The 24,452-nt window shown below is 49.8% G+C and overlaps 11 protein-coding genes across 11 annotated transcripts; 3 read left to right on the top strand and 8 right to left on the bottom strand.

The window, feature by feature from the left end:
• Positions 1 to 3,609: 3,609 nt before the first annotated feature.
• Positions 3,610 to 4,127, bottom strand: N7468_004238 (uncharacterized protein; the record flags this gene model as incomplete). Its single annotated transcript, XM_058473535.1, has 2 exons — positions 3,610 to 3,810; positions 3,873 to 4,127. 2 exons carry the CDS (start codon positions 4,125 to 4,127, stop codon positions 3,610 to 3,612), a joined length of 456 nt encoding a protein of 151 aa, XP_058332538.1.
• A 1,338-nt stretch (positions 4,128 to 5,465) lies between these two features.
• N7468_004237 (DUF2786 domain-containing protein) lies at positions 5,466 to 6,832 on the bottom strand (the record flags this gene model as incomplete). The annotated part of the gene is made up of 2 exons (XM_058473534.1): positions 5,466 to 6,447; positions 6,495 to 6,832. 2 exons carry the CDS (start codon positions 6,830 to 6,832, stop codon positions 5,466 to 5,468), a joined length of 1,320 nt encoding a protein of 439 aa, XP_058332537.1.
• A 972-nt stretch (positions 6,833 to 7,804) lies between these two features.
• On the bottom strand, positions 7,805 to 8,203 carry N7468_004236 (uncharacterized protein; the record flags this gene model as incomplete). Its single annotated transcript, XM_058473533.1, has 2 exons — positions 7,805 to 8,068; positions 8,135 to 8,203. The coding sequence occupies 2 exons, from the start codon at positions 8,201 to 8,203 to the stop codon at positions 7,805 to 7,807; spliced, it is 333 nt and encodes a 110-aa protein (XP_058332536.1).
• A 370-nt stretch (positions 8,204 to 8,573) lies between these two features.
• Positions 8,574 to 8,991, bottom strand: N7468_004235 (OST5 family protein; the record flags this gene model as incomplete). Its single annotated transcript, XM_058473532.1, has 4 exons — positions 8,574 to 8,619; positions 8,680 to 8,734; positions 8,788 to 8,817; positions 8,889 to 8,991. The coding sequence occupies 4 exons, from the start codon at positions 8,989 to 8,991 to the stop codon at positions 8,574 to 8,576; spliced, it is 234 nt and encodes a 77-aa protein (XP_058332535.1).
• A 342-nt stretch (positions 8,992 to 9,333) lies between these two features.
• On the top strand, positions 9,334 to 14,039 carry N7468_004234 (putative UDP-glucose:glycoprotein glucosyltransferase; the record flags this gene model as incomplete). Its single annotated transcript, XM_058473531.1, has 5 exons — positions 9,334 to 9,482; positions 9,541 to 9,894; positions 9,960 to 10,797; positions 10,853 to 11,113; positions 11,172 to 14,039. 5 exons carry the CDS (start codon positions 9,334 to 9,336, stop codon positions 14,037 to 14,039), a joined length of 4,470 nt encoding a protein of 1,489 aa, XP_058332534.1.
• Positions 14,040 to 14,254: 215 nt separating this feature from the next.
• On the bottom strand, positions 14,255 to 14,925 carry N7468_004233 (uncharacterized protein; the record flags this gene model as incomplete). Its single annotated transcript, XM_058473530.1, has 2 exons — positions 14,255 to 14,841; positions 14,916 to 14,925. The coding sequence occupies 2 exons, from the start codon at positions 14,923 to 14,925 to the stop codon at positions 14,255 to 14,257; spliced, it is 597 nt and encodes a 198-aa protein (XP_058332533.1).
• Positions 14,926 to 14,936: 11 nt separating this feature from the next.
• N7468_004232 (MYB DNA-binding domain protein) lies at positions 14,937 to 16,091 on the bottom strand (the record flags this gene model as incomplete). The annotated part of the gene is made up of 1 exon (XM_058473529.1): positions 14,937 to 16,091. One exon carries the CDS (start codon positions 16,089 to 16,091, stop codon positions 14,937 to 14,939), a length of 1,155 nt encoding a protein of 384 aa, XP_058332532.1.
• A 779-nt stretch (positions 16,092 to 16,870) lies between these two features.
• Positions 16,871 to 17,692, bottom strand: N7468_004231 (exosome non-catalytic core subunit RRP40; the record flags this gene model as incomplete). Its single annotated transcript, XM_058473528.1, has 1 exon — positions 16,871 to 17,692. The coding sequence occupies one exon, from the start codon at positions 17,690 to 17,692 to the stop codon at positions 16,871 to 16,873; it is 822 nt and encodes a 273-aa protein (XP_058332531.1).
• Positions 17,693 to 18,259: 567 nt separating this feature from the next.
• Positions 18,260 to 20,067, top strand: N7468_004230 (ribosome-associated complex protein SSZ1; the record flags this gene model as incomplete). Its single annotated transcript, XM_058473527.1, has 3 exons — positions 18,260 to 18,355; positions 18,418 to 18,454; positions 18,512 to 20,067. The coding sequence occupies 3 exons, from the start codon at positions 18,260 to 18,262 to the stop codon at positions 20,065 to 20,067; spliced, it is 1,689 nt and encodes a 562-aa protein (XP_058332530.1).
• A 1,319-nt stretch (positions 20,068 to 21,386) lies between these two features.
• Positions 21,387 to 22,351, bottom strand: N7468_004229 (SUR7/PalI family protein; the record flags this gene model as incomplete). Its single annotated transcript, XM_058473526.1, has 4 exons — positions 21,387 to 21,654; positions 21,712 to 21,894; positions 21,986 to 22,280; positions 22,336 to 22,351. 4 exons carry the CDS (start codon positions 22,349 to 22,351, stop codon positions 21,387 to 21,389), a joined length of 762 nt encoding a protein of 253 aa, XP_058332529.1.
• A 726-nt stretch (positions 22,352 to 23,077) lies between these two features.
• N7468_004228 (uncharacterized protein) lies at positions 23,078 to 24,274 on the top strand (the record flags this gene model as incomplete). The annotated part of the gene is made up of 4 exons (XM_058473525.1): positions 23,078 to 23,143; positions 23,255 to 23,452; positions 23,533 to 23,835; positions 23,894 to 24,274. The coding sequence occupies 4 exons, from the start codon at positions 23,078 to 23,080 to the stop codon at positions 24,272 to 24,274; spliced, it is 948 nt and encodes a 315-aa protein (XP_058332528.1).
• Between the last annotated feature and the right edge of the window lie 178 nt (positions 24,275 to 24,452).

The raw sequence follows: 24,452 nt of genomic DNA, 5'->3' as shown, positions 1-24,452 counted from the left end.
TACGAGACTATCTGGACCTGTTCTGCACCGCCTATCTAGACGACATCCTGATCTATAGCACAAACCGCACTGAGCACATCCGCCATGTCCGCCTAGTCCTACAACGCCTGCGTGAGGCCGGCCTGTACGCCAAGCTGTCGAAATGCGAGTTCGTTGTCCTTGAAACCAAGTTCCTGGGGATCCTAGTAGGCCGCGACGGTCTCTGAATGGACCCTGAGAAGGTCAGGGCAATTACTGACTGGAAGACCCCGATCTGTGTGACAGATGTGCAAGCGTTTATTGGATTTGCAAATTTTTACCGGAGATTTATTAAGGACTTCTCTAAGATTATCCAGCCCCTGGTATACCTGACCAAGAAAGGTATAATCTTCCGGTGGGACCTTATCTGTTGTCTGAGCTTCGAAGTATTAAAGAAGGCCTTTACTAGAGCTCCGATCCTAAGACTGTTTGATTGGACAAGAGAAGTTATACTAGAAACCGATGTGTCGGATTATGTGTCTGCTGGTGTGCTTTTGTAATATGATGACAATGGAGTTCTGTACCCTGTTGCGTTTTTCTCAAAAAAGTACTCAGCTATAGAGTGTAATTATGAGATCTATGATAAAGAACTGATGGCGATCGTTCACTGCTTTAAGGAGTGGCGCCTAGAATTGGAAGGTACCCTGTTGCCTGTTAAGGTCACCGATCATTGTAACCTGGAATACTTTATGATAACTAAACTCCTAAACCGCCGCCAGGCCTGCTGGTCCGAGTTCCTATCATGTTTTAACTTCAAAATCGTATATAGACCTGGGAAACAAGGATTGAAGCCCGATACCCTGACCAGAAGGTCAAAGGATCTTCTGAAGGAGGGGGATAAGCGCCTCCGCCACCAGAGCCAAATCGTGCTGAAGAGGGAAAATCTAGAGACCAATGATATAGTGGTCAACACAATAACATAACCGCTGTCTACCAAACCACCTACAAAACCACCTATCGAACCACCCGCTGAACCGCCTACAAGAACATCCACTGAACCACCTGGTGAATAACCTGTCAAACCGCCTATAGAAACATCTCCTGCCGAACCGTCAGCAGGCCCTAATGATATGCTACAGTGTGAATGAAGGGTACGCTTCGCAGATGAAACATAACCCGAACTGCCCGCCATAATCAAGGAGACATTTGACCGAGCGCTAGCCAGGGATGTTACTATCCAGTCGATATTAGATGTATTGGATCGGAGACTGCCCCGTCATCCCAAGATAACCCTAGCCGACTACAAGAGGAGGGACAGCTATCTTATTTACCGGAACCATATCTATGTGCCTGACGATAATAACCTGAGAGCTGAGCTCTTAAGGGCCTGCCACGAGACACCGGCCACTAGACATCCTAGAAGATCTAAGATATACGAACTGCTATCCCGAGAGTATTACTAGCCTGGCATGTACCGTTATGTCGAGTAGTAGACCCAGAACTGCCATATCTCCCGCCAGATCACACCCTCAAGAGAAGCTCGTCAGGGGATTCTACGCCCACTACTAGTCCCCCCAACGAGCCTGGCAAGATATATCTATAGACTTTATCACCTACCTGCCCGCCAGCCGCAGATTCGATACAGTCCTAGTCATTGTCGACCGCTTGACTAAGATGAGACATTTTATACCCTGTAAAGGAACCTGTAACGCGGAAAAGGTCGCCCGCTTATACCTGAACTATGTCTGGAAACTACATGGCCTGCCGAAGACGATCGTATCCGACCGAGGCCTACAGTTTGTGGCCTTGTTTTGGAAGCACCTGACCTGTACCCTGAGGATCACTACCCTGCTATCGACTGCCTACCACCCAGAAACTAATAACCAGACGGAGAGAGTTAATGGTGCCCTGGAACAATATCTACATGCTTATGTGTCATATCTGCAGGATGATTGGTCTGAATAGCTACCCCTTGCCGAATTCGCCGCTAACTCTGCCCGCTGAGTCTACGTAAGTGTCCCTGTTCTTCGCCAATTATGGATTCCACCCCCGGATAGGGTTTGAACCGACCCAGCCTGGGGACTCGCCTGCCACCCGTGACGCCGAGCAATTCGCACGCCAGATGAGACTGATCACTGAATTTGTCCAATCCGAGATTCATTCCGCCCAAGCCCGCCAAGGAGAGCACACCGACCCTAATAGAAAACCTGCGCGCCAATTCCATGTCGGCCAACTGGTCTGGCTAGACGCCCGTAATATCCGGACCCTCCGGCCCCAGAAGAAGTTAGACTGGAAGAACTTGGAACCGTTCCGAATCACTAAGATCATCAGCGCACACGCATACCAGCTCGACCTGCCTGCTACTATGAGGATACATCCTGTTTTTAACGTAAACCTGCTCCGCCCCGCCGCCGGCAGCAACCCTCCACCTGGCCAGATACAGGGACCCCCGCCCGCCGTCGAGGTCGAAGGATTAGAAGAATGGGAGGTTGAAGACATCCTGGACTCCCGCTGGGAGCGAAGAGGCCGTGGAGGGCCTCGGCTAAAGTATACTGTTAAATGGACTGGCTACGACGAACCAACTGAGGAGCCCACTTCCTACCTGACGAATGCCCGAGAGGTCATCGCTAACTTCCACCGCCGATATCCCTCTAAGCCAGGCCCTGGCCTCGACGGAGCTCGGCCTTGAGGAGGGGAGTACTGTCACGGTGTGGAACTGCAGTGCCGGACCGCCCCCGAGTTAGACCCACTCTGTGTAAAACCTCACCTCGCGCCTCCGCTGTTTGTAGCTCTTCGAGCTACGTCTTGTCAATTATCCTGTGTATAGTTGTTGTCCTAGCCTGCCTGCTACGCTGGCCCCTAATATACCTGCTGCCGGACCTGCACCCTGACACAAAACAGGAAGAAAAGGATAATATATCCCCTGAAAGAAGTTAAAAAAGAACCGAAAAAAAAAAGGGATAAAGATAGTCGATCTATTATTATACAATTATAAAGTAGTTATATATTTATTTATATCAAGAGTCTTTAATCGGAAGGATCGAGAGAATATCATTCTTAGAAAGAGGAAATCAACTGTAAGAAGATCGTGATCAAGACAATTATCCTAGTCTAGATGATAGAGATTGATCTGGACTATAGATGTAGGAGGGAATTAGGGTTACTCCCGAGATTTAGAGGTTAGGAGGAGGGAGGGAGGAAGAGAGAGAGAGAGAGGACCCGGAGATTGCCACGCACGACAGACGGCAGAAGCACGCACAGGCAGCCAATCAGGGGCCAGAAACGACCATTAGGCCCCCCGATGTTTTTGCCACTAGGGTATAAAGGTATTTCAAGAATACGCAAGATATTTATTTACCTTATTATTGGTCGGAGCCCGAAGCCTCGCTCGATTATACATTCATCCGACTAGAACTCCCGGGATGTAGCCTGTTACAATTCACATATCATCACTTGATTGTATCAGGCCTTACGTCTAACTCACGACAGAGTTCTTGTGCTTGTAACCAAGCGATTTAGAAGCCAAGCTCAAATCAATGTCAGAATTGAATTTGATAACATATTCCTAGTAGTAAATAGATGTATATCAGGATACACGCACACTAAACTTATGTGCAGAATCACGACTGTGCCTCACTTGTGGATCCGAATTCAACCGGGCTTTGAAAAGAGCTTAAGCTCATTAACCTCGTCACCAGTAGTCATACGGACAATACCACCGACTCGAATATCACCATTCGAGTCTGGAGCCTGGCATTTATCACGAAGAACTTCGAAGTAGTCGCCAATAAGCCTTGACACCATACCTCCACAGCTTACAGTACAAGGTATACCGCCAGGGTCACCGGAGCACTGTATACACATTAGCCAGTGCTATTGATACAACACATTTTAAGAAACATAGTAGCACTTACCCGCATTCCAGGACCACATATCATATAAGCGGCACCGCCTGAGCCAGAGTATCCAGTAATTGTTTTTCCGCATCCATTCTCGGGACCTGGATTACACTGGTTCTCGCCCTGGGGCGCATCATTGAGATTGTCGATCAACTCTTGAACATTGTGCAGATAGGGGCTTGCATCGCTCGTTTCGCAGACGTATGTGGTCTCTGCGTTGACAGCTGCAATTGCAGCAAAGACCGCAGCTAAAAAGAAGTTGGTCTTCATGGTTGAAGAAAGACTGTTAGTCTTTTCTGGATGGACACTGACTGTTCAAACTGGGCTTGATGGATAGAAAAAGTCGAACTCAGAAGCCCTTTATATAAAATTTCCTTCCAGCCCTGAAAATATAGAAAGGGAAATCTATTAGTATGTTGCTCAAGTCAGTCCCTTCTCGTGACGTTATAGCTACTAGTATAAGAGGTCTTATTTGCCAGGCTGCTCTATTTCCATGCAATTCTGATCCTGAAAATACTACTAAAAGCTCCATAACCCCACAAGTCTTGTAACGTGGGGGCCACAGCGAAGGGGGCTGGCGGGCTGTAGGCACAGCGCGATGTTTTCTGATTATCATACAGCCGGTTTTCATAAATATTAGTCTTGGCTGCACAGCAATATTGCCCAATCCGACCTGGAAAAGGGAATAAGTGCGATGCCAAGGGCCTTGTAGTGGGGTGGAATGGACTTGGCAGAGCGCCTCTTAAGTAATAGTGTAGATCCTGGGGCGAAGCGAGCTTGGCAAGTGGACTATTAGTTTCGGTTGTTGTTAGAGCAAGGGTGGAAGTCTGGTATGTAAAGTACGGTAAGAGGATGAATTATATGTAACTCTGATTCTTCTAATATGACTGCAACTTATAACAAAATTCTAGAATGGGCTTGTGACTACAAGGGCGGTACGCCAACCTTTAGTTATCGTCTCGGAGTAGCGGACGGGCTTTATTCCATGGCAAATCGGGAGAAGGACAGAGAGCTGGAAGACGCTAAGCGCAAAGAAATTGCACTGCTACGGGCAATCAATCCCGCTAGCCATACACATCGCACCTGTTTCCCCAAGCGCTCTACCGTAGAAATCCATAATCTTCATCGCCCACACATCTTGTCACTCAAAAAATAAAGCATGCTAAGTGTGCCGATTGACAATTGGAAAATCCTGGTTAATGCGCCTCACATTGCTAGCCCAGAGATCTGAATTGACAGATGACTAACTAGTTAACATAGAGCCCTGGAGAGTTCCAGCGAGACATGAACGGTCCAAATTAGGGGATACTACCAGGATCCAACCCCCTTAATTGAAATTGCAATTATATGAAAGTAGGTGCCATTTGTGCCTCTCATAGTCAACTACCAGACCGGCGGTTTCAAGCACTTCATACTAACTATCTTGCACCCGAAAGTCCTGCCTTGACAGATTCGCGCTATTATCAATCATGATTTGACCAGCCCCCTCCATTGAGTCTGCCTAGCTCTCGCTGGAAAGATCCCACAACAATAGCAGGCCCCAGAGTCCCGTTTGAGTCACCTTTTCCAAGCTTAGCAGTTGGTCCTGAGCCGATTTCGTCAAGTCGGCTACCAGTGATTGCGGGCTTTATAAAGGACAATAAATGCACAAATGAAACGATCATTTCTCCCATAGGAGTGACATCCACGGTGAAACGTGGACGTTCGAGAGCAGTCCTTCGAAGAATCAATTAGCGGAACTCGATTTTTGAGCTGTCCTTCCGGCCCTGACGATATGCATCTCCATCTCGAACGACCGAAGTCTGAGACCTTCCTGAACGCAATTTGATTTTTTTTCTCTCGGAGGTAATCACTTGCGACTTGGTCTGCGGTTTGCCGGAACCGCACCAGTTGCATTCCAGAATCCCATGGCGATGCTGCAGCGGGCTGAGGCTCGGACTCAACCTTAATGTTTGTGCTTGGCTTAGGTTTAGAGTCAGGGATCTGACTCATGTCCACAGCATCAGTCTTTTCGGGCTTAATGAAGCGCTCAATGTCCTTATCGACATCACCGGAAAGATCCATCGCGTTCACGTCGTCGATGTTGAAATCGGCCTCGCATTTGACAGCCTCATTGGCGTCTGAGGAGCTCTGAGAATCAGCATCAGAGTCATACATATCGTGATCCCGCACAGAGTTTGCAGCCGCTTTATCTTCTGAGTTACCTGGATACAGATCACCAACTCTGGTCTCGTCGGGACTGCCTGAGTCGTGCGACGGACCTGGTAGAATCTGAAGCCTTTCGAGCTCTTTTTGACGCTGCTGCTGATCCTCTTCCTCTTTTGCCCGTAACAGTGCAATTTCTTTGCGCTTAGCGTCTTCCAGCTCTCTGTCCTTCTCCCGATTTGCCATGGAATAAAGCCCGTCCGCTACTCCGAGACGATAACTAAAGGTTGGCGTACCGCCCTTGTAGTCACAAGCCCATTCCAGAATTTTGTTATGTGCCATTTCAAACCCCGAGGCGGCAGGCACTGTATTATCCGCGATGCCATAGAATGTCCATTCCACGGAGGTTCCATAATCAGTGCAGTAATGTTTGCAGTCAAAGAACCTGCACATCGCGTAGGCGAGCTTGGTGGCAAATGCTTCTTGAATTACTCTTGGGAGGAACCCCCGATCTTGGTGATTTGCACAACGCTACGTCCCCCATAGTGTGCTTTGCTTTTCTTGCTGTCATTAGCGATGAGGTCTGCTTGAGTCACGTTGTGCTGGCTCATGAGCTTTTGGGATACAAAAAGAGCGGCTTTGGCCTCTGCCTCGGATGCATTGGGGTGGTAGGCTCGATCAAGGCATTTTTGGATTCTTTCGAGTATCTTCTTGTCGACTGTAGAATTTTGCGGGTTTGCCTGCGAGCTGGCGGTCTTGATTACGGTCGCTTTCTGGACAGGCCTTCTTGAGCGGCTCTTCGGTTTATCGCGAGAAGGTTGGGAAGGCATTGAGATGCAAAGGATATGCCGATGGAATGTGAGAGAGAGTTCAGGAAAGAAGGAGGGGTGTTTGAGGTGTGATAGCACTTGGAAAATTGGGAAGGAATTTTCCGATATCTGGAACCTGGTGAGGGGAACAGGTCAAGGCTCTTTATATGTACATCCTGATGGATTGTGACAAGACCGCGGAATTGTGACCAGATTCGAGCCTCGCTTATCACAGGCAATTGATTGGTCTACGAGGTCCGGGGAGAACGGTATAGATAACTTGAGAGAATAATCCCTGTAGAACGGGGCCTACACGGACATTGGGGCCGGCGCTTGGCCCCCGCCTTCGATTCGAGAAAAAAGCCCTTTAGTGTTATTGTTGTCGTATAGGGAACGGGTGAGAGGCGGGCGCTTTACTGCCCACGGGGATTAGCTGGGCGCTTATGGACAGTACCAATAAATCTGCTATGCTTTAATAATCGCCAACGCGACTGATACATGGGATGCATCAGTTAGTTTGGCTGATCAAGCCTTGATTGCTTGGCTCTAGATCTATGTTGGTGCTATAGCTTTAAATTTGGGTAGCTACCTAATCTACGTTACATACTAGTAAAGACCCCGTGTATAACCCTTCGGATCTATTGAGTACATAAGACTGGATTTCTTTACCTAGGTAGAATTTGGTCTATTACACATAATCAGTCTTGCGAGGGATGAGGGACTTGAGATTCGGCCCACGGCATGATGAGCAAGCTTTCTTTTGTATTTCCAATATCTTTCTAATGTCGTTTAGGGGTATTAATAGTTGGTGTTGAGTGAGATGAACATGGCATGTCAAATTGACTATCCAGTTTACTTCTATAACCGTTGGAAAGAATCAACTTGAACTTGGGTGGTCAGCAATTCTGAGGTCTAATCTGTATGAACCCTGATAGACGCTAGCCTCGGTCGTATATGGCAATTGAAGTGCATCTGCTAGCTATGCTGCTTGGCTCAAATTGTCGACGATGACATCGAGCTAAAGCTTTTCACAACTCTCCAAGTTACCGTAGCCATACCGACACCAGACAGATTTAGCCCCTTGATGTTTAGAGCAAATCCCAGATCGGCCTCGGTATCACCAACCACAAGCACATTCCAGTCGTCTCCGGCGGTATCAAAAGCTCTCGCCTTGAGGGCTGGCACGAGAACATTGAAGTAGCTGGCTGGGTCCGGCTGTCTTGCTGCGCCTTGCGTCTTGTCGCCAACAATCAAGGTCTCGAGTTCGTAGTCGCCAAGATTGTGGTTTCAGAGAGCTGTCACCACAACCTTCTTCTTACTCACTATGGACATGAGCACGTTGCAGCTCTGCAACAACTCAAACAGTTTCTGCGCTCCATCGAATGGTTTCATAAGCGGCTGACCCTCATCGCTGTAGATATGACAGTCGGCCGAGGTTCACTCATCCTCACTGAAAGAGCCGGGATCAGAATGCAAAATGTTCAAGCATCTTGAAGACCCATGGCGCTTCCAATTAGACGCTGGACTTGAGTCGCGGCTGCAGAAAGGCCCGGGAGCAAAGTTTCAAAGGCCTTGGTGATGATGTGAGCAGTAGCCGGATGCGTATCAAACAAAGAGCCGTGAAAACCGAGAATTACAAGATCCGGAGGCGCCATTTTGATCAAGAACAATGGGTGATTTTTTTTTTTAAAGAAAAAGAACGCTCCATCAATTTGGACCCTAAAGTCTGCGCAGGAACAGAGACAGGTACGGTATCGGTATCTTAAACATAGACCCCAACGGCACAGATCATAAAAACAGCTCCGAATCTGGAATTCAATAATTAGCTTTGAAAGCGACTTCGTCAGCATTTGAGGAGTTGAGCTCACCCAAATGCTAGAGAGGCTGGAACGCCCAAGGTTAAGAGGTTGCCGAACGAGCGATCTGATGTGAAGCATAAGTGACGGCAACTGACGAGTCTTCAACGGAGAACTTACTCAGACCGAAAAGACCTGTCAATACCACCGCTGTCGAGCAAAGTCAGGCAATCGTTCTCAAGATACACTATGTACATGTGGACCTAGATAGCTTAACATACCGACCAGGAGCAAGTTGAAGCCGACGGCGAATTGGCCATCCTTGGAGACAACGGGATGAAAAGGAGCCGCAGAGGCTGCTTCCCAGACTTCGTTCAAAGACATGAGGGGCAATAGAGAGATAAATTTGCCAGACTTAAAGGGGCCAGATATGATCGACGCGTCGTAACGCGGAACAGAGCTGCGCCAGTTGTTCTGCCGCCCGCCGTAGAAGCTGTTATCTTATCGATTGTAATCATCCAAGTGTCCAGACTGGGGGATCTCCACACCCTTGTGCCCAGCTCTGGCTATTGCCTGTAATGCTCAAGCCTTAATTACCCACAGTATAGCAAAGCTGAACCAGACAGTCTTCGCTTCAAGGAATCTCACGTCTCATCGGGGCAGTGCCCCTCTATAACCTCACATCCCTCATATCCTCGTGTTTATCCTTCCCGTGTCCGCCGCAAAATGAGGATATCCTCCGCGCCCTCCGTCTCATGGAGATGGGTTGTCGCCATCGGTGCTCTAGCACCAGCATGGGTTGCTTCGGCTAGCCCGGCTGTTAACGTGGCCCTCCAAGCATCTTTTGATGCATCGCCATATCTTGTTGAGCTGCTGTATGTCACTTGTGATTGTGACATCAACAAAGAATTGAGTACTCATGTTTAACTTTAGAGAGTCCGCTGCCGAGGAAAACTCCACTGCCTACTTCCCATTGCTCGACCGAATCGCAGACGGTGCCTTTGAAGACGTTGTCACCGAGAAGGAGCTGTACGATCGCTTCTTGACAGTTGTCCATGAAGATGGCCATTTACGAACCCCCGAGAGTCTCTCTTCGTTCAAATTGGCGCTCGCAATTCGATCATCAGCACCACGCATCCAGGCTCATTACCAATTCTATAATACATCTGTCCAGCATTCGTTGATGGCCGCCCAAGATGCTGCGTGTCCAGTCTGGGTCCATTTGGAGGGAAAGCAGTATTGCTCTTCTGCCATGGAGCGTGCGCAGCAGGATGTCGAAGGGGTCCGGTATGTCGCTGATTTGTATATTTACAGGTAATCCTAAACTGACTGAAGCTCTTTCCCACCAACAGAGATCTCAAGGAATTGCCATTTGACCGAGTCTATGGTGACGCCTCTCAACCCCCTGCGATACTTTACGCAGATGTTTCCTCACCGATCTTCAAAGATTTCCATGAGAAATTGAGCAGTTTGGCAAAAGAAGGACATGTCTCTTACCGTGTGCGCTATCGCCCTCCGCAGCATTGGGTAGAGCGTCCTTTATTTGTTTCTGGGTACGGTGTGGAGCTTGCGTTGAAACGTACCGATTATATCGTGATAGATGATCGGGATGCTGAGCAGCGACAAGAGAGTGTGACTGAAAGCCATACAGGCGGGATCGAAGATCTCAAAGAAGATTCTCCCGACGATCTTCGACCCTTATCCGCCTCCGAGGTCTCTCGGCTAGGATGGAATTCAGCAGCCTACGTCATGGACAGTGAAGACCCTCTTGACACCCTTGTCAAGCTGTCCGAAAATTTCCCTAAGTATTCTGCCAAGGTGGCCGGCCATGATGCGTCAGTGGAGCTCCGGAAAGAAGTTCGCGTAAATCGTGGTCGAATGATTCCATCTGGGCATAATTTCATGTGGATCAATGGCGTTCAGATTGACGAGCGACAGATTGACGCCTTCTCTCTTCTGGAGCACCTTCGTCGGGAACGGAAGCTGATTCAAAAGTTCCGGGATCTCGGTCTCTCCGCCCAGGATACTGTGAAGCTTCTCTCGCATCCCTTGCTGGCTGAGTCTCAAGCGAATGACGAGAAGCAAAGATACGACTACCGTGATGAGTTGGAAGGTGGAAATGTAATCATTTGGATGAATAGCTTAGAGAATGACTCACGGTATGATGAATGGCCAAACGACCTTGAAGCGGTATGGACTACTGTCATATGTAACCTGAGAACAGATGGATACTGACCTCTTCTAGTATCTCACAAATCCTTACCCGGGACAAATGCCCCCAGTGGCTCGTGATCTACACAATGTCATCATTCCTGTGGACTTAACAAGGGTGGAAGACGTGATGTTGCTTACTAGACAGATTCAAACTTTTGTCAACCGAGGAATCCCTGTGCAGTTTGGCCTAGTACCTGTCACATCTTCCTCCGAGTCAACAGCTCAGCTTAGAGTTGCTCATTACTTGCAAGAAACTTTTGGACTTGATTCTCTTCTCCAATATCTGGACGAGGTGAGTATCCATAGGGAACATGGAGCTGAACATCCGGGATACTAATGTAAATTGCCAGTCGGCTGAAAATAAGAAGACTGGAACGCCAGACAAAACCGCATTCACCTCAGCCACCAAAGAGAAAACCCCACGGGATAACCAGGAGGCCCTGTCCTTCGAAGATGTGCTCAAGAGCGACCGTTACACCGGGAAGGCTTCTTCTACCAGTCAGTACCTGCGTCGTTTGGACCTTACTGGGAATCAGCCTGCCTTGCTCGTCAATGGAGTACCTGTACCACGCCAGGGCAATTGGATGCAAGCAATAAGCATTCAAGTTAGCAGAGATCTCAAGCTTGCACAACAGTATATTGTGGAAGGGCTTTTCAAAGATGATGCTTGGCTGCCAGCTTTGTTCCTTTCTTCAGCCTTCGAGAAGCGCAACTCTCTCCTGATGCCAGAAGACCCGAAGAACGTGAAGATCGTCGACCTTGCGGGTGTCCTAGATGCTGGGCTGTTGGAGAGCATTCCTCGCATTTCATCTGACAAAAGCGTCTTGGAAAGCGTTCACATTATTGTCGTGGGAGACTTTGATTCCCCAGAGGGATCATCATTACTGTCAGCTGTTCTCAATTTCCGAAAAGAGCACGAAGGCGCGGATATAATGTTATTGCAGAATGATGCCTCTTACTCTGAGGGAGCTGGCTCGACGTTAGCGCGAATCCGCAATTCGCTTTCCAAAGGCAGTAAAGTTGACGAGGTGCTAGCCGTCGTCGCATCGCCACATGAGTCTGATCCTGACTCGGACTCAAATGAGCAGATAAGCTATGTCCATCAAGGCCTGGCTGAAACTCTTGGATTTGAACCCGGTGCAACAGGTCTTATCATCAACGGAAGAGCGATTGGTCCCTTAGGGCAAGACTCCACATTGAGCGCAGATGAGATCAATCAGGTCGTGTTGTATGAATCCCAAAAACGCATCGAGCCTGTTTTGGCGGCTGCGGAGCAAATTGGATTTGGCAAGAAGCTGGCATCCCCAATTGATCTCGCTAAACTCACATCGCTGGTCTCACTTTCGACGATGTCCGAAATTCCAGAGGGCATTTTCGAGTCGGCCCCTGATTTCAGACTCGACATAACTAGTGATTGGAAGACTGACCATTCTGTTTTCACGGTGACTACCTCTGATGACCCTTTGATCAACATTGTTGCTGTGCTGGATCCGGCATCTGAAGTCTCGCAGACATGGATGCCAATCGTCAAAGTTCTTTCGAAATTAGCCGGTGTTCATCTGAAGGTTCTAATGAACCCTAAGGAAGAACTTAAGGAGCTTCCCGTCAAGCGATTCTATCGTTACGTTCTTGAATCGGAGCCTCTCTTCACCGAGGAAGGATCTCTCGCCCGGCCCCAGGCCTCTTTCAAGGGAATTCCAAAGGAAGCTTTGCTTACTATGGGGATGGATGTACCATCATCATGGCTTGTCGCGCCTAAGGACTCTATTCACGATTTGGACAATATAAAACTTAGCTCACTCAAGTCTGACTCTGATGTTGATGCTATCTACTCCTTGGAGCACATTCTCATTGAAGGTCACACTCGTGACCTGACAACCAAGAGTGCTCCCCGAGGTGTTCAGTTGGTTTTGGGCTCCGAGGAGAACCCTCATTTTGCAGACACCATCATCATGGCCAATCTTGGCTACTTCCAGTTCAAAGCACAGCCCGGTCTGTGGCAAATCAGCCTAAAGCCTGGTCGTAGTGAGAAACTTTTCAAAATTGACAGCGTCGGAAGTACTGGATACGGCTTACAGGAAAGCGACGGCAACGAAGTCACGTTGCTATCATTCAAGGGCCTCACCTTGTTCCCACGCCTCTCTCGCAAACCAGGCTATGAAAACGAAGATGTTCTGGAAACCGACTCCCAAACAGGGTCACCGATGGATTATGTTTCTAAGGGCCTCAGCTTTGCCTCCGGTGTTCTCTCCAGTGTGGGTGTTGGTTCCAAGACAGACTCTGAGAAACATGCCGATATCAACATCTTCTCAGTAGCCAGTGGACATCTCTACGAACGCATGCTGAATATTATGATGGTCTCGGTGATGAAAAACACAAAGCATAGCGTCAAGTTCTGGTTCATTGAACAGTTCCTGTCCCCTTCGTTCCGAGCATTCCTCCCCCATCTGGCGAAAGAATATGGGTTCTCCTACGAAATGGTCACATACAAGTGGCCCCACTGGCTCCGCGGACAGCGTGAAAAGCAGCGCGAAATCTGGGGCTACAAAATCCTCTTCTTGGACGTCCTCTTTCCGCTATCCCTCGACAAGGTAATCTTCGTGGATGCAGACCAAATCGTCCGAACAGACATGTACGACCTGGTCACCCACGACCTAGAGGGCGCGCCTTACGGCTTCACGCCAATGGGTGACTCGCGGACAGAAATGGAAGGCTTCCGCTTCTGGAAGCAGGGCTACTGGGATAAGTTTCTCCGGGGCAAGCCTTACCACATTTCTGCATTGTACGTGGTTGATTTGAAGCGCTTCCGTGCCCTGGCAACCGGCGACCGCTTGCGTGGCCAGTATCAGATGCTCTCAGCAGATCCGAACTCGCTCAGCAACCTGGACCAGGATCTGCCTAACCACATGCAGCACCATGTCCCTATTCACAGTTTGCCGCAGGAGTGGCTTTGGTGTGAGACATGGTGTTCAGATGAGGATCTCAAAACGGCGAGGACCATAGATCTATGCAACAACCCACTGACTAAGGAGCCTAAGCTGGCGCGTGCTAAGAGACAGGTTCCTGAGTGGACTGTTTATGATGATGAGATTGCCAGTCTGGCGAGACGTGTCTCTGCGGAGCAGGTTGGTTTTGTACAGACTGGGGAAGACTCCGCGCCCAAAGAGAGTGGAGAGCCTGTGCCTGATGAGATCAAGGAGAATAAAGACGAGCTATAGATGCTCTCAGTCCCGTGGTTCGGTGGCATCGCTGGGGTTTACATAAAACGCTTCGTCATGGAAGTATTAGAAATTCGAATTCATTGCCATATATACAGAGGAGGATCGAGGTGTTTGAGATAGAGGATTATGCAGCCCAAGAAATGCAAGCTCAATCGAATGATCATTAGATTCATCATAACATTCCCTTCCATTCAAACCACGTTTTCATGACATTAAAAACCTGCCTGTCGCTTTTGCTTTTTGTGTTTCTTGAGGGACTTCTTCGGGGTGTCGGCACTTGCATCTTCTGAACGAGCATGTTTCGTTGATTTGCGACTTTGAGATGGAGTGCTTGTTTGCGCATCATCCATAAGAGTGCCGTTGAGGGAGTCCTGGTGCTGACTCTCCGCTGCACTTCGTTCTTCTTCCGCCTTTTGTTCTCTCGCTTTTTGTTCTCTTTCCAACCTTTTCCTTTCTTTCTTCGCCTTTTTGGCCGCTTTCCGGGCCTTTTTGTCCATGTCTTCCTGACTCTTCGCTGGTGAAGATGGCTCGGGATCGGCGATACTCTGAGCCTCTTGAACATCTTCGTGGTGTTTCTTGGATTTCTTCTTCTTTTTCTCTTTATGGGAATTGGCGGCTTGATTATCGACAGATGCAGGTGGAGTAGAGACTTGTTCAATGGCCGAGGTCACATCAGCCATTTCCGCATCATGATCATGATTTTCGCCATTCTCAGCATCGTCCGGATCCGATAGAGGTTCTTGTGTCAAGTCTTCAGTGGTACCCGCAGCACCGTTAGTTTTCAGCGACGATTGGAAGTCTGCGAAGCCTAATCTGGGTGCTCTTTGTGAGACTGAGCTCGGTGGCTGTTTGATATCCTTGAGGACATCATACCCGCTTCCATCGTCGTTGACGTCAACATAAAAGTCGCTCTTTGGATTTGGCGGCGCCACAAATGCCCGGGGGGGGCTTTTTTGCCTCTGCGACGACGTCAAAGACGGCATTCGTTTCGCCAGCTGCACGAGCATTCAGGACTTTGTTGCGAATTTTGCGCCATTTATCAGCACACTGTTGACGAGTCCGCATATTGTCCATGCTATCGCTGATGTGGCTCCACGTAATATGTCCATCGGGCATTTCGTAGATATCGATACATGAGGCATCTTCGTGTTCTTTTTTGTACAAGGCAAAGAATCTCTCAACACCATCGAGAAGGTCTCTGAGTTCCTTCTCGCTCCATGACCCGCGATTCATTTTGTCCCGGTGTTGCAATTTATTTTTCCAACGCTGTGTGACATCGTCGTCACTGCGGCCGAGCATTTTGGCGACCGCTGTCCATTTTCCAGAGTGTTCGCGCATCAACTGGATGAGCTCCTCATCCTGTGCTGGGGTCCATTCATGGGCCTTTTGAAATGACTCTTGGAAATGGCGGCGCATGAATCGGTAAAGCGAACGACGGTCACGGTCAGGTGCGAGCTCATAGATTTGCTCCCAGAATTGTTGCTTGGAGCATACATCAGCATCAAGAGGCCAAGGCTCTGCGCTTGTCCGCTCTGAGTGCTGGACTAAATGATCGAATTCCTTGTGACTTTCTAATGAATGCTGGTTGCAGAAGTCAACTTTGAATTTCTCGATTTTCTGGACTTCTTCTTTTGTGAAGAATCCGATTTTCAGAGGTCGTCCATCACTCTTCAGGCGCGGACCTCTAACTCCACTGGTTTTGACGAATGAATCTTCCTCGCCTGCTGGAGTGGTGGGCTTATTCAAAGATGAATGTCTTTGGCTTTGGGACGTAAGAGAGGATAGTTGGGCATCAACATCTTGACTTTTATCACGCCGAGAAGCTGTAACGTCGTTTTCGTGATTTTCATCGGTATTCAGCTCCTGGTTGGATGCGCGATGCTTCTTTTTGCCCTTCTTGTCGGCCTTGTCGTGACCGTCTCCCAGTTTCCGCTTGACAGAACTGGGAGGAGGAGTCGTTGATGGAACTTCGTACTGGTCCCTTGTAGGTGTTGACGGCCCTTTAGGCTTGGATTTGCGCGACTTCTTGAGCTTCCTGACATTGTTCATCGTGGAGGTAGACACAGCACCCTCTGTGACCGCCCAGCGTCAACATCAATCGAAAAATTAGATGGAATATATCCGCGCATGTCTTACCGGGCCCATTCAAACTCGACATCTTGTCAAGTGCAACGCTTATCGCAGGATCGACCAAATAGACTGTTGGCGACACCGGCCAGTTGCCGTATGAACTTACGCGCGGTGAGGTTAGATAGTTGTTTCCAGTCGCACTGGTCGAGTATACAAGTTGCTGGAGTTATATGAAACACAAATCTCAGATCTCGACTGGGGCTACAGAACCAACTCAGCCCAGCTGAAGTTCGTGACGAGAACGAAAAAATCAGACAGCACGAGGTCAGTCCATTTCCTCCAAGAAAAATCCATTCTGTATAATTACACCGCCTTTTACACCGCCCACTGATAAGTAGCGCAGGTCAAGTAGATGCGTAAAGACGTGCATGGCAGAATTCGCAAAGCAGCTGAGCGAATACTCCTAATAGTGCAGCTGTGTGATTAGAAAATGGGGGGTGATAGAGGTGGGTTGGAAGGACAGCTCCACTAAAAATCATAGAAACAGCAACATATGTGTGAAAACGGGCAGCCCCCATTTACGAATTCAACTATAGATCTGTAGTCTAATTCGTGGAATATCGGAATTACTGTACAGGACGCCTGGTAACTGATCAGATTCCTGAGTAATAGGCTGTATCATTTTTATTGTACATAATGCTCATGGTATACCCAAAGATTGAAAAGCCATAACTCCGCATTTCAACTCGAACAGAAAATCACGCAAGCTTGAATTCTCGGAGAACCTTAGACACCAGTTTCTTCTGGTCGGCGGGGTTCAAGTTGTGCTCGTCAGTCCCCTGCAAGCACCGGCCAAGGGCAATCGTGGCCTTCACAGCACTATCTCCTGCGTTGGAGCAGTCCACCCATACCTTGCCATTGCGGCCCACAGCGATCTCAAATCCTCCAATGCTCTCGAGCTTCCTCCCTAGCTCCGAGAGAACCACCAATCCATCAACTGCGTCATCATCGTCGGGAGAAGAAGAGCTAGCGCGAATCAACCGAGCTGCCATACCTGTTGTAATATCGAATACCATGCCACCAACCAGTGGGCCCAGCCCTCCGTCTGCTTTTCCTGTTGCCGGATTCACACAAGTAATTTCCACCTCGGCGCCAGCACCGAGGCCCACAGAAAGTACTCGCGCATAAACCAGCTCGCCTTGCTTCAGCATAGGCCTGGTCTTCTTGTTCGCACCTTCAAATGACAATTGTCCCAGTAAAGCGTGTGCTGTGTGCGGGGTAACCATGCAGTGGAAATAATCGGCACTAGAATGGTGAATTTGGGCAATCACTAGGTCATTGACCGTAGGGATGTATCGGCGGTTGGGAAAAGAGAGAAGCGAGACAGTATTTCGCTTGGCGTCGGTCGAGAGAATTCCAGCTTGAGTGGCTGTAAGAACATGTCTGGGTTTCTCTGATGCTGGAGTTGGCTCTGAGAGAAGTTTTAAGCCAGGGCCAAGCTTAAGGGGATTGTTGTTCGCAGGTGGTAGGTGATCGCTTGGCACTTCATCGCCAGGAAGAAGCACAAGAGGGGTCGACATTATGCCCGCTGGCGCTTTTGATATTTGTATGGCCTTCAGATAGCTTTTTAAAGGTCCATAAACCTTTCCCTCTAGGAGCAGGGCCAGTAAGATGCAGCTGTGGAATGGTTCGAATGGCTGAACTCTTGAAGTGGAAGAAAACTGCTTATCGAAGGTGGGCTTATCAGCACGTGTTGTCCAAAATGCAAGTAGAAAAATTGACTTGTACACACTGGAGGAAATACAGCAGAAGGGCTATTAGAAAAGGAATAATCTTGAAGTTCCTTGAAATGCTTACTCCCCTATAGCCTGTAAATCGTCTTTCTTGTTGTACAGTATGCGAGTATGCGTGGTTCATGATTACTGTTGGTTCTTTGCACCGCCACATCGGTATCGATAACCACCAGCCACTTTTCTGCCGAAAATCTTCAAATTTTTCGATTAACGTGCCCCCCCCCACTCTATTGAGCCCTCTCTCCCCCTTCCTCTTACCCTCATTCTTCGCCGTCCTTTGTGTCGCGAATCTGCCCACGAACTCTTGATTCTTTTCCTTTTTCACGAATTCTCTTCCCTTTATACCCGATTAAAATGGGTGACGCCAACGGTGCCTCCACTGAGGTGGAGCGGTTTGCTATCGGTATCTCTTTTGGCAACTCTTCCAGTTCAATTGCCCGTATCTCACCTGTACGTTGGTCCGCGCTTCACGAGATATCGAGCCATTTACTAACGATTGTTCTCATACACAGGAAGGCAAGGCTGAGGTTATTGCTAACGAGGAGGGAGGTATGTATTAATTTCTTTCGTTGTGTTTGAACCCAGGGACTAACTGGCCCTATCCAGATCGTCAAATTCCCTCCGTCCTTTCATACATCGATGGAGAGGAATACCACGGCACCCAAGCCAAGGCCCAACTCATCCGCAACTCCTCCAACACCATCGCATACTTCCGTGACTACTTGGGCAAGGACATCAAGTCCATCGACCCCACCCCATGCCACCAATCTGCCCACCCCCAGCAGAGCGGCTCAACTGTCGCTTTCTCCGTCCGTGACTCTGCCAGCGAGACCCCCAGCACTGTCACCGTTTCCGAGGTTACCACCCGTCACCTGCGCCGCTTGAAGCAGTCTGCCACCGACTTCCTGGGTAAGGAGGTCAACGCTGCTGTTATCACCGTCCCCACCGACTTCACTGATGCCCAGCGCGAGGCTCTTACCGCCGCCGCCAAGGAGGCTGGCCTTGAGGTTCTGCAGCTCATCAGCGAGCCCGTTGCTGCTGTCATGGCCTACGATGCTCGCCCAGAAGCCACCGTGACCGACAAGCTGGTCGTTGTGGCCGACCTTGGTGGTACCCGGTCCGACGTGGCCGTTATTGCCAGCCGTGGCGGTATGTACACTGTCCTGGCCACCGCCCACGACTACGAGCTTGGCGGTGCCAGCCTGGACCAGATCATCATTGACCACTTCGCCAAGGAGTTCATTAAGAAGCACAAGACCGACCCTCGTGAGGATGCCCGCGGTCTTGCCAAGTTGAAGCTTGAGGGTGAAGCTACTCGCAAGGCTCTCAGCCTGGGAACCAACGCTCAGCTCAGCATCGAGTCTCTAGTTGACGGTATTGACTACGGTTCCACCATTAACCGTACTCGCTTCGAGCTCTTGTCCGGCAAGGTCTTCTCCCAGTTCACTGGTCTGATTGAGCAGGTCGTCAAGAAGGCCGAGCTCGATCTTCTTGATATCGACGAAGTCATCTTCTCCGGTGGTGCTTCCCACACCCCCAAGATCGCCCAGCTGGCCCGCAATCTTTTCTCCGAAAAGACCACTATCCTGGCTCCCTCCACCGAGGTCACTTCTATCAACCCCTCTGAGCTCTCTGCTCGTGGTGCTGCTTTCCAGGCTTCTCTGGTGCAGGAGTTCGACGCCGAGGATGTTGAGCAGTCTATTCACCCTATGGTCACTGTTACTCCCCACCTGAGCAAGCCCATTGGTGTCGAGTTCTCCTCCGGCACCGACACCAATTTCCAGCCTCTCCTGGGCGCCCAGACTGCTCTGCCTGCCCGCCGCATCGCTCAGTACCTCGCCCCCAAGGAGGGTGGTGATGTTCTTGTCCGTATCGCTGAGGGTGTTCGCGAGATCAAGGTCACGAAGCCTGAGCCCAAGGCTAAGGAGGAGAAGGATGAGGAAGACTCAGACTTCGACGACTCCGATGACGAGGAGGAAGAGACCCGTGAGGTCATCTGGAAGGTTGAGAACCCTGTTGCTGAGCTTGCGGTTAAGGGCGTTAAGCCTGGTGGCAAGGTCGAAGTCATGGTTCACGTCAACCCTGATCTGGGTCTCCAGATTGCTGTCCGTGAAGTCGGTGGTCAGACCGCCGTCCGTGGAGCTATCAACGGCTCTGCTTAAATTGTGTGACGCTTGATGCGATGAACCCCCAAAAAAGACTCTGCCTGATGGCATGATGATGCATACATGATTGATAGAGGTTTTTTTATTCCACGTTCCTTGTCATTTATCTCATTGGAGTCAACCATCTATTTCGCTTATTTCTCTTGTCTCTCGATACGTATATAGACTCTCAATTGGAAAGTGATTAATGAAATCTTACCCTTAGCCGTTTTAGACGCTGTTTTTCGATCATGCCCGTGTTTTAATTTGAACCTTCGACTTACAACATAGGTGGTTCGTAGCGAAGCAGAGGAGCCGAAGAGCCACATCAAGTCTAAAGCTCTGGAAGGTCGACAACAATCATTTGAATCAGATGGTTTCCCTAGTGTTCCGATGCACATTGTGGTTGCATGCTTAACAGCCACATCGGCCGCCTTCGAATGCAAAACCAAGAACCCCTTGGAGGTCGACATCGTAATCTTCGGAGGCGGCACTACAGGCACATGTAGGGATTGAGTTACACCGACAAAACAAGACCATTGCGGTGCTCGATCCCTTTGCGAATGGGCTGGTTCTTCCATTTGGCGAGTTTGCGCGAAAGCATGGGATCGAAGATTTGGTCAGGGCGATGTGTTGCACTTACCAACAGCCTATGTATCCAAGACTTTTGGACTTCCTTTTTTTTTCGAGAGCAAATTCATCTTCATGACACACCAGAACATCCGAGGGACATATAACAACCATACGGGTCCAAGGCGATAGCGTGTGCCTGACAACGTTGATTAGAGGCATCGATCAAGACGAGACGACTGTCGGAGGTGACGAGCACATTGGATGAATAGGGGTTATGATTCAGTACAGAAGTGAGCGTCAAGATGGGCTTAAACACATTATATTACAACTAATTAAGGCGGATTGTAACAGCTTGGCCGTTCGCATATAATCTTGTGAACCACTGATGAACCTCCGATAATCCAGATATCAGAAAAAAAGAAAGAAAAAAATGGAGAAAGGAAAAAGCAGAGGACAATCAAGTCAACCAGGGTAGTATTTGGGTATTGCAGAAATGATCGTGGGTTCGTAACAACATTAATGAGTGTGAGGTGGTACATCAGCGTTCGTAAATTAGTTCAACAAAAATATGAGACCATCAGGGCTAAACGAGACGACAGGTATCCGCAAAAGCGGGACCTTCCAAAGGAATCTCAGCGCAAAACGGTAGAGTCGTCGTGCACCGAGGATGTTGGTGGATCAACGACAACAGCAATGTCATTTGACAGCAGACGCAGGCCATTGTGGCTATCCAAGTTCAAATTTTGAGGTACTCGATCCCGCGATTAAGCGTAAGAGGGCTCCTGGTAGGTGCGCTCCTGCTTCTGGCTCTTTACGCTGTTCGAGCGGGCTGAGGAGAAGAAACCGCGGCGACGCTCCTTGCGGCCACTGTAGCCGGTTTCTTTACGGCCGAGAGCACCCCCGAGGCAGTACATCAGACAAGAGAGGAACAGACATACGGTGGCGGTCCACATAAATGCGAATGCTTTGACGCCAAGCCTGCCCCTCTGGTTGTTGGCGTTAAACCGGTCACGACCTTGGACATAGACGGCGCTAGTGAAAAAGTTAGCTACTGGGGAAGTTGATCATCCAACCGAGGTGGGTACATACGTCATCAGACAGGTGGTCAAAGTCTGGAAGCACAGAGCGAGCCATGCGAGGAATCCAGAGATATAGCCTCCCAGGCGAGTGCAGATCGACAACAGGCCAGTGAACAGAGAGACAACAGCGAAGAACAGAGCGATTATGATGAAGGGGAACATGAATCGGGACGTCAGGTAGTAGTGATTGGTTCTGCGAGGAATATTAGCTACTACTCCATATAGATTTCCTTTTCGCCTGGAGCGGCGCATTGCGATGCTCGCCCGCAGCTTGCATCACTTACCCGATGAAACCCGCGGGCACGCCCTGGGTGGTATCGAAGTTGTTCTTTCCGGGCGGATCGAGTGGGAAATCCGGGTGGACTTCACCACAGTCGCTGCGACCATTCTTCACGCTACAGATGTTCCAAAACGTCCATCGCGAAGTAGCAGGTGCCCCTGGAATCCTGCTGGTGTCGGCTTGCAGGAAGTAGATCTGATTGAGCGGGTTGTGGTTGCTCGTGCCACCTAGCAGGGTGAGGAACATCAGGAGAATAGCTCCGGCCATGAAGAACAGGCCGAGCAGGCCCAATGATGCTCCTGACAATTCTTTAGCATGCGATTGGCTATGATCGGAGGGGAAGCCTTTACTTACTGCCGAATAGTGCCATGGTGAGCGGTGTTTCAGGATGGGGGATGGGAGATGAGAGTAGGGATTGAGAGTCCTTAAAGCAACCCGGCGCGTTGGGCTAGTGGCTCCTCTTTATGATTGGTACCCGACGATCAGTTGTGCAGGTTTTTGGGGATAGGCAATGCCTCGTTCTGAGGTTCTCGAAAAGATTTGAAGGGGAGAATTCCAGTTTACGGGGAACGAAAGAACTTATCCTGATGGGCCGGGGTTACCCGGCCCCGTCGCCCTCTCATATTCCCCAACCCTTCGCTGCCCGCCTCCCCCTTTGTGAGCATCATCGAGCTCTCAAGATCCGGCGGAGATCATAACGTCATACCCCGGAGTCTACCGTCAGTATTGGGCTTAGCGCATGCTGAAAAGCCTACTGCTCGCTGTCGTCCGCCGTGGATCTGGCAGACTTTGACTAGCGGGGCGCTAGCTGCTGCCGTAATCCACGGTGAGCCACTGCGAGCCACTGAAGACCCGCCGATCCCCACTCGCCAGTGCCTGCTACACTGAATTGGGCTTAGCGAGCTCTGGTCATGACGAAGAGGATCCCAAAATCAACGTTGCAGCTACCTGCTTGTGCCTCTAAGCCCCCGTGCGCCCCCGTGCGCCCCCCGCCCTGTGACGTGTAGCAAGGCCAAAAAAATATCTCTGCCTGCTGTGGCTGTTCTGGCGGAGATCTTCCCCTACGTGGGGCAGCTAGGTAACAACAATCTTCAGCATGGCGACATGGGCGTACCCCCCTCTGGCCCCTGAACAGTTAAGCAAAGAGGCCGACTCAGCACTGGTAAGTGGGAGATGGCCATACGTGGCACAGAGGCAGCCAATCAGCGGACCTGGTACCTGGTGATGACCAAGGATACCTGCACAGCAGAGAGTGGATTGACGCTAACTCAAGCCTCTTATCAAGGCTCGTGAGCTTGAATGGCTCCTACGCTCACTCCAGGAATCCTTGGCCTCCCTCAAGGAAGGTTTACAAGAGTGCGCGGCTCTACTGGCCCCAGATGAGCCCGGTTCAACTTTGGTTCTCTCTTCCCTCCGGTCGGAAAGCGTCAAAGGCTTCGTGACGCGTGTTGGAACAAAGCTAGTCAAGGGTGTACGTCCTCCGTTGCTACCTCCAATAGGATCGCAGAGGTCGAGAACAATGTAGCTAACTGTGTTTTACGAGATGTGCAGGATGTCCAACTGCGTCTTGCCTCGCTCCCACCACCGCGGGGTGCGCCCAGTACGCGATTGACGCTGTCCCAACACGCTGACTCGCCGGGCCTGGTGCTGCAACAGCTCGTCGCAGTCCGCAATCTGGTAAATCAGAGTCTCGATATCGTAGACGTGAGCACATATACCGGTAACCCGCTCGATGCCGGGTTCATTTTCAGCCAGCTGCATCTCTTGCACGAGACGATCAGCGAGGCGCGGCAAATGCTCAAAGGAGACGGGGACGTGCGAGGGAACTGGTGGGAGACCAGCGCGGCTGACAATGTAAGTCAAACCCTGGACGGAGCCGTGAAAGAGCCTCCGAACTGACCGCAGTATTTAGACCTTTGATCCACCACCGCCGCCTCATGTCTCGTTCCATCTTTCCATTGCGGACTCCGCGCTTGTCCTGCTGCTGAGAACCCTAGAAAGCACCATTCCTTCACAAGCGCCATCTGCTTTTGCGACTGATATCTCATTGACCGGCTTTTCCTTGCGCGATCGCATATTTGGCAGCCGACAGGCAGCCCACGATGAAGCCGGCGAAGTTTTCATGTGGCGTGGCGAAGAAGTTCGCGTCAGAGAGAAAGTGCGCGTAGAAAGCCAAGATCCAAGTTTAATGGCTGTCATGGCCAAACTGACAGCCTTGGAGCATGAAGTAATGCGGTGCGTGGACGCTCTACGAGTTCTTATGGGGAATGAGGACACCGAGAGCGAGATTTAGAGTATAGCTACTAGGTACGTCAAGATGCCTGGTTTTCGTGTAATAGCATAGCGTAACTGGAATATTATCTCTATTATTCTTCTCTTTCAAAGAACCACTGTAGTGGCCATACAAAGTTGGACCCGCCATGAGAGGTGCCGTTGACGAACAATTCTGAAATCACTCGAAATCTTGAGAA

The sequence above is a fragment of the Penicillium chermesinum genome, assembly GCF_028974085.1.
Source record: "Penicillium chermesinum strain IBT 19713 chromosome Unknown utg000003l:1.0-5111272.0:1.0-5115320.0, whole genome shotgun sequence".
In the NCBI taxonomy this organism is placed as follows: Eukaryota; Fungi; Ascomycota; class Eurotiomycetes; order Eurotiales; family Aspergillaceae; genus Penicillium; species Penicillium chermesinum.
The sequence above is the reverse complement of the archived record's forward strand: the minus strand, read 5'-3'. Positions and strand labels throughout refer to the sequence as shown.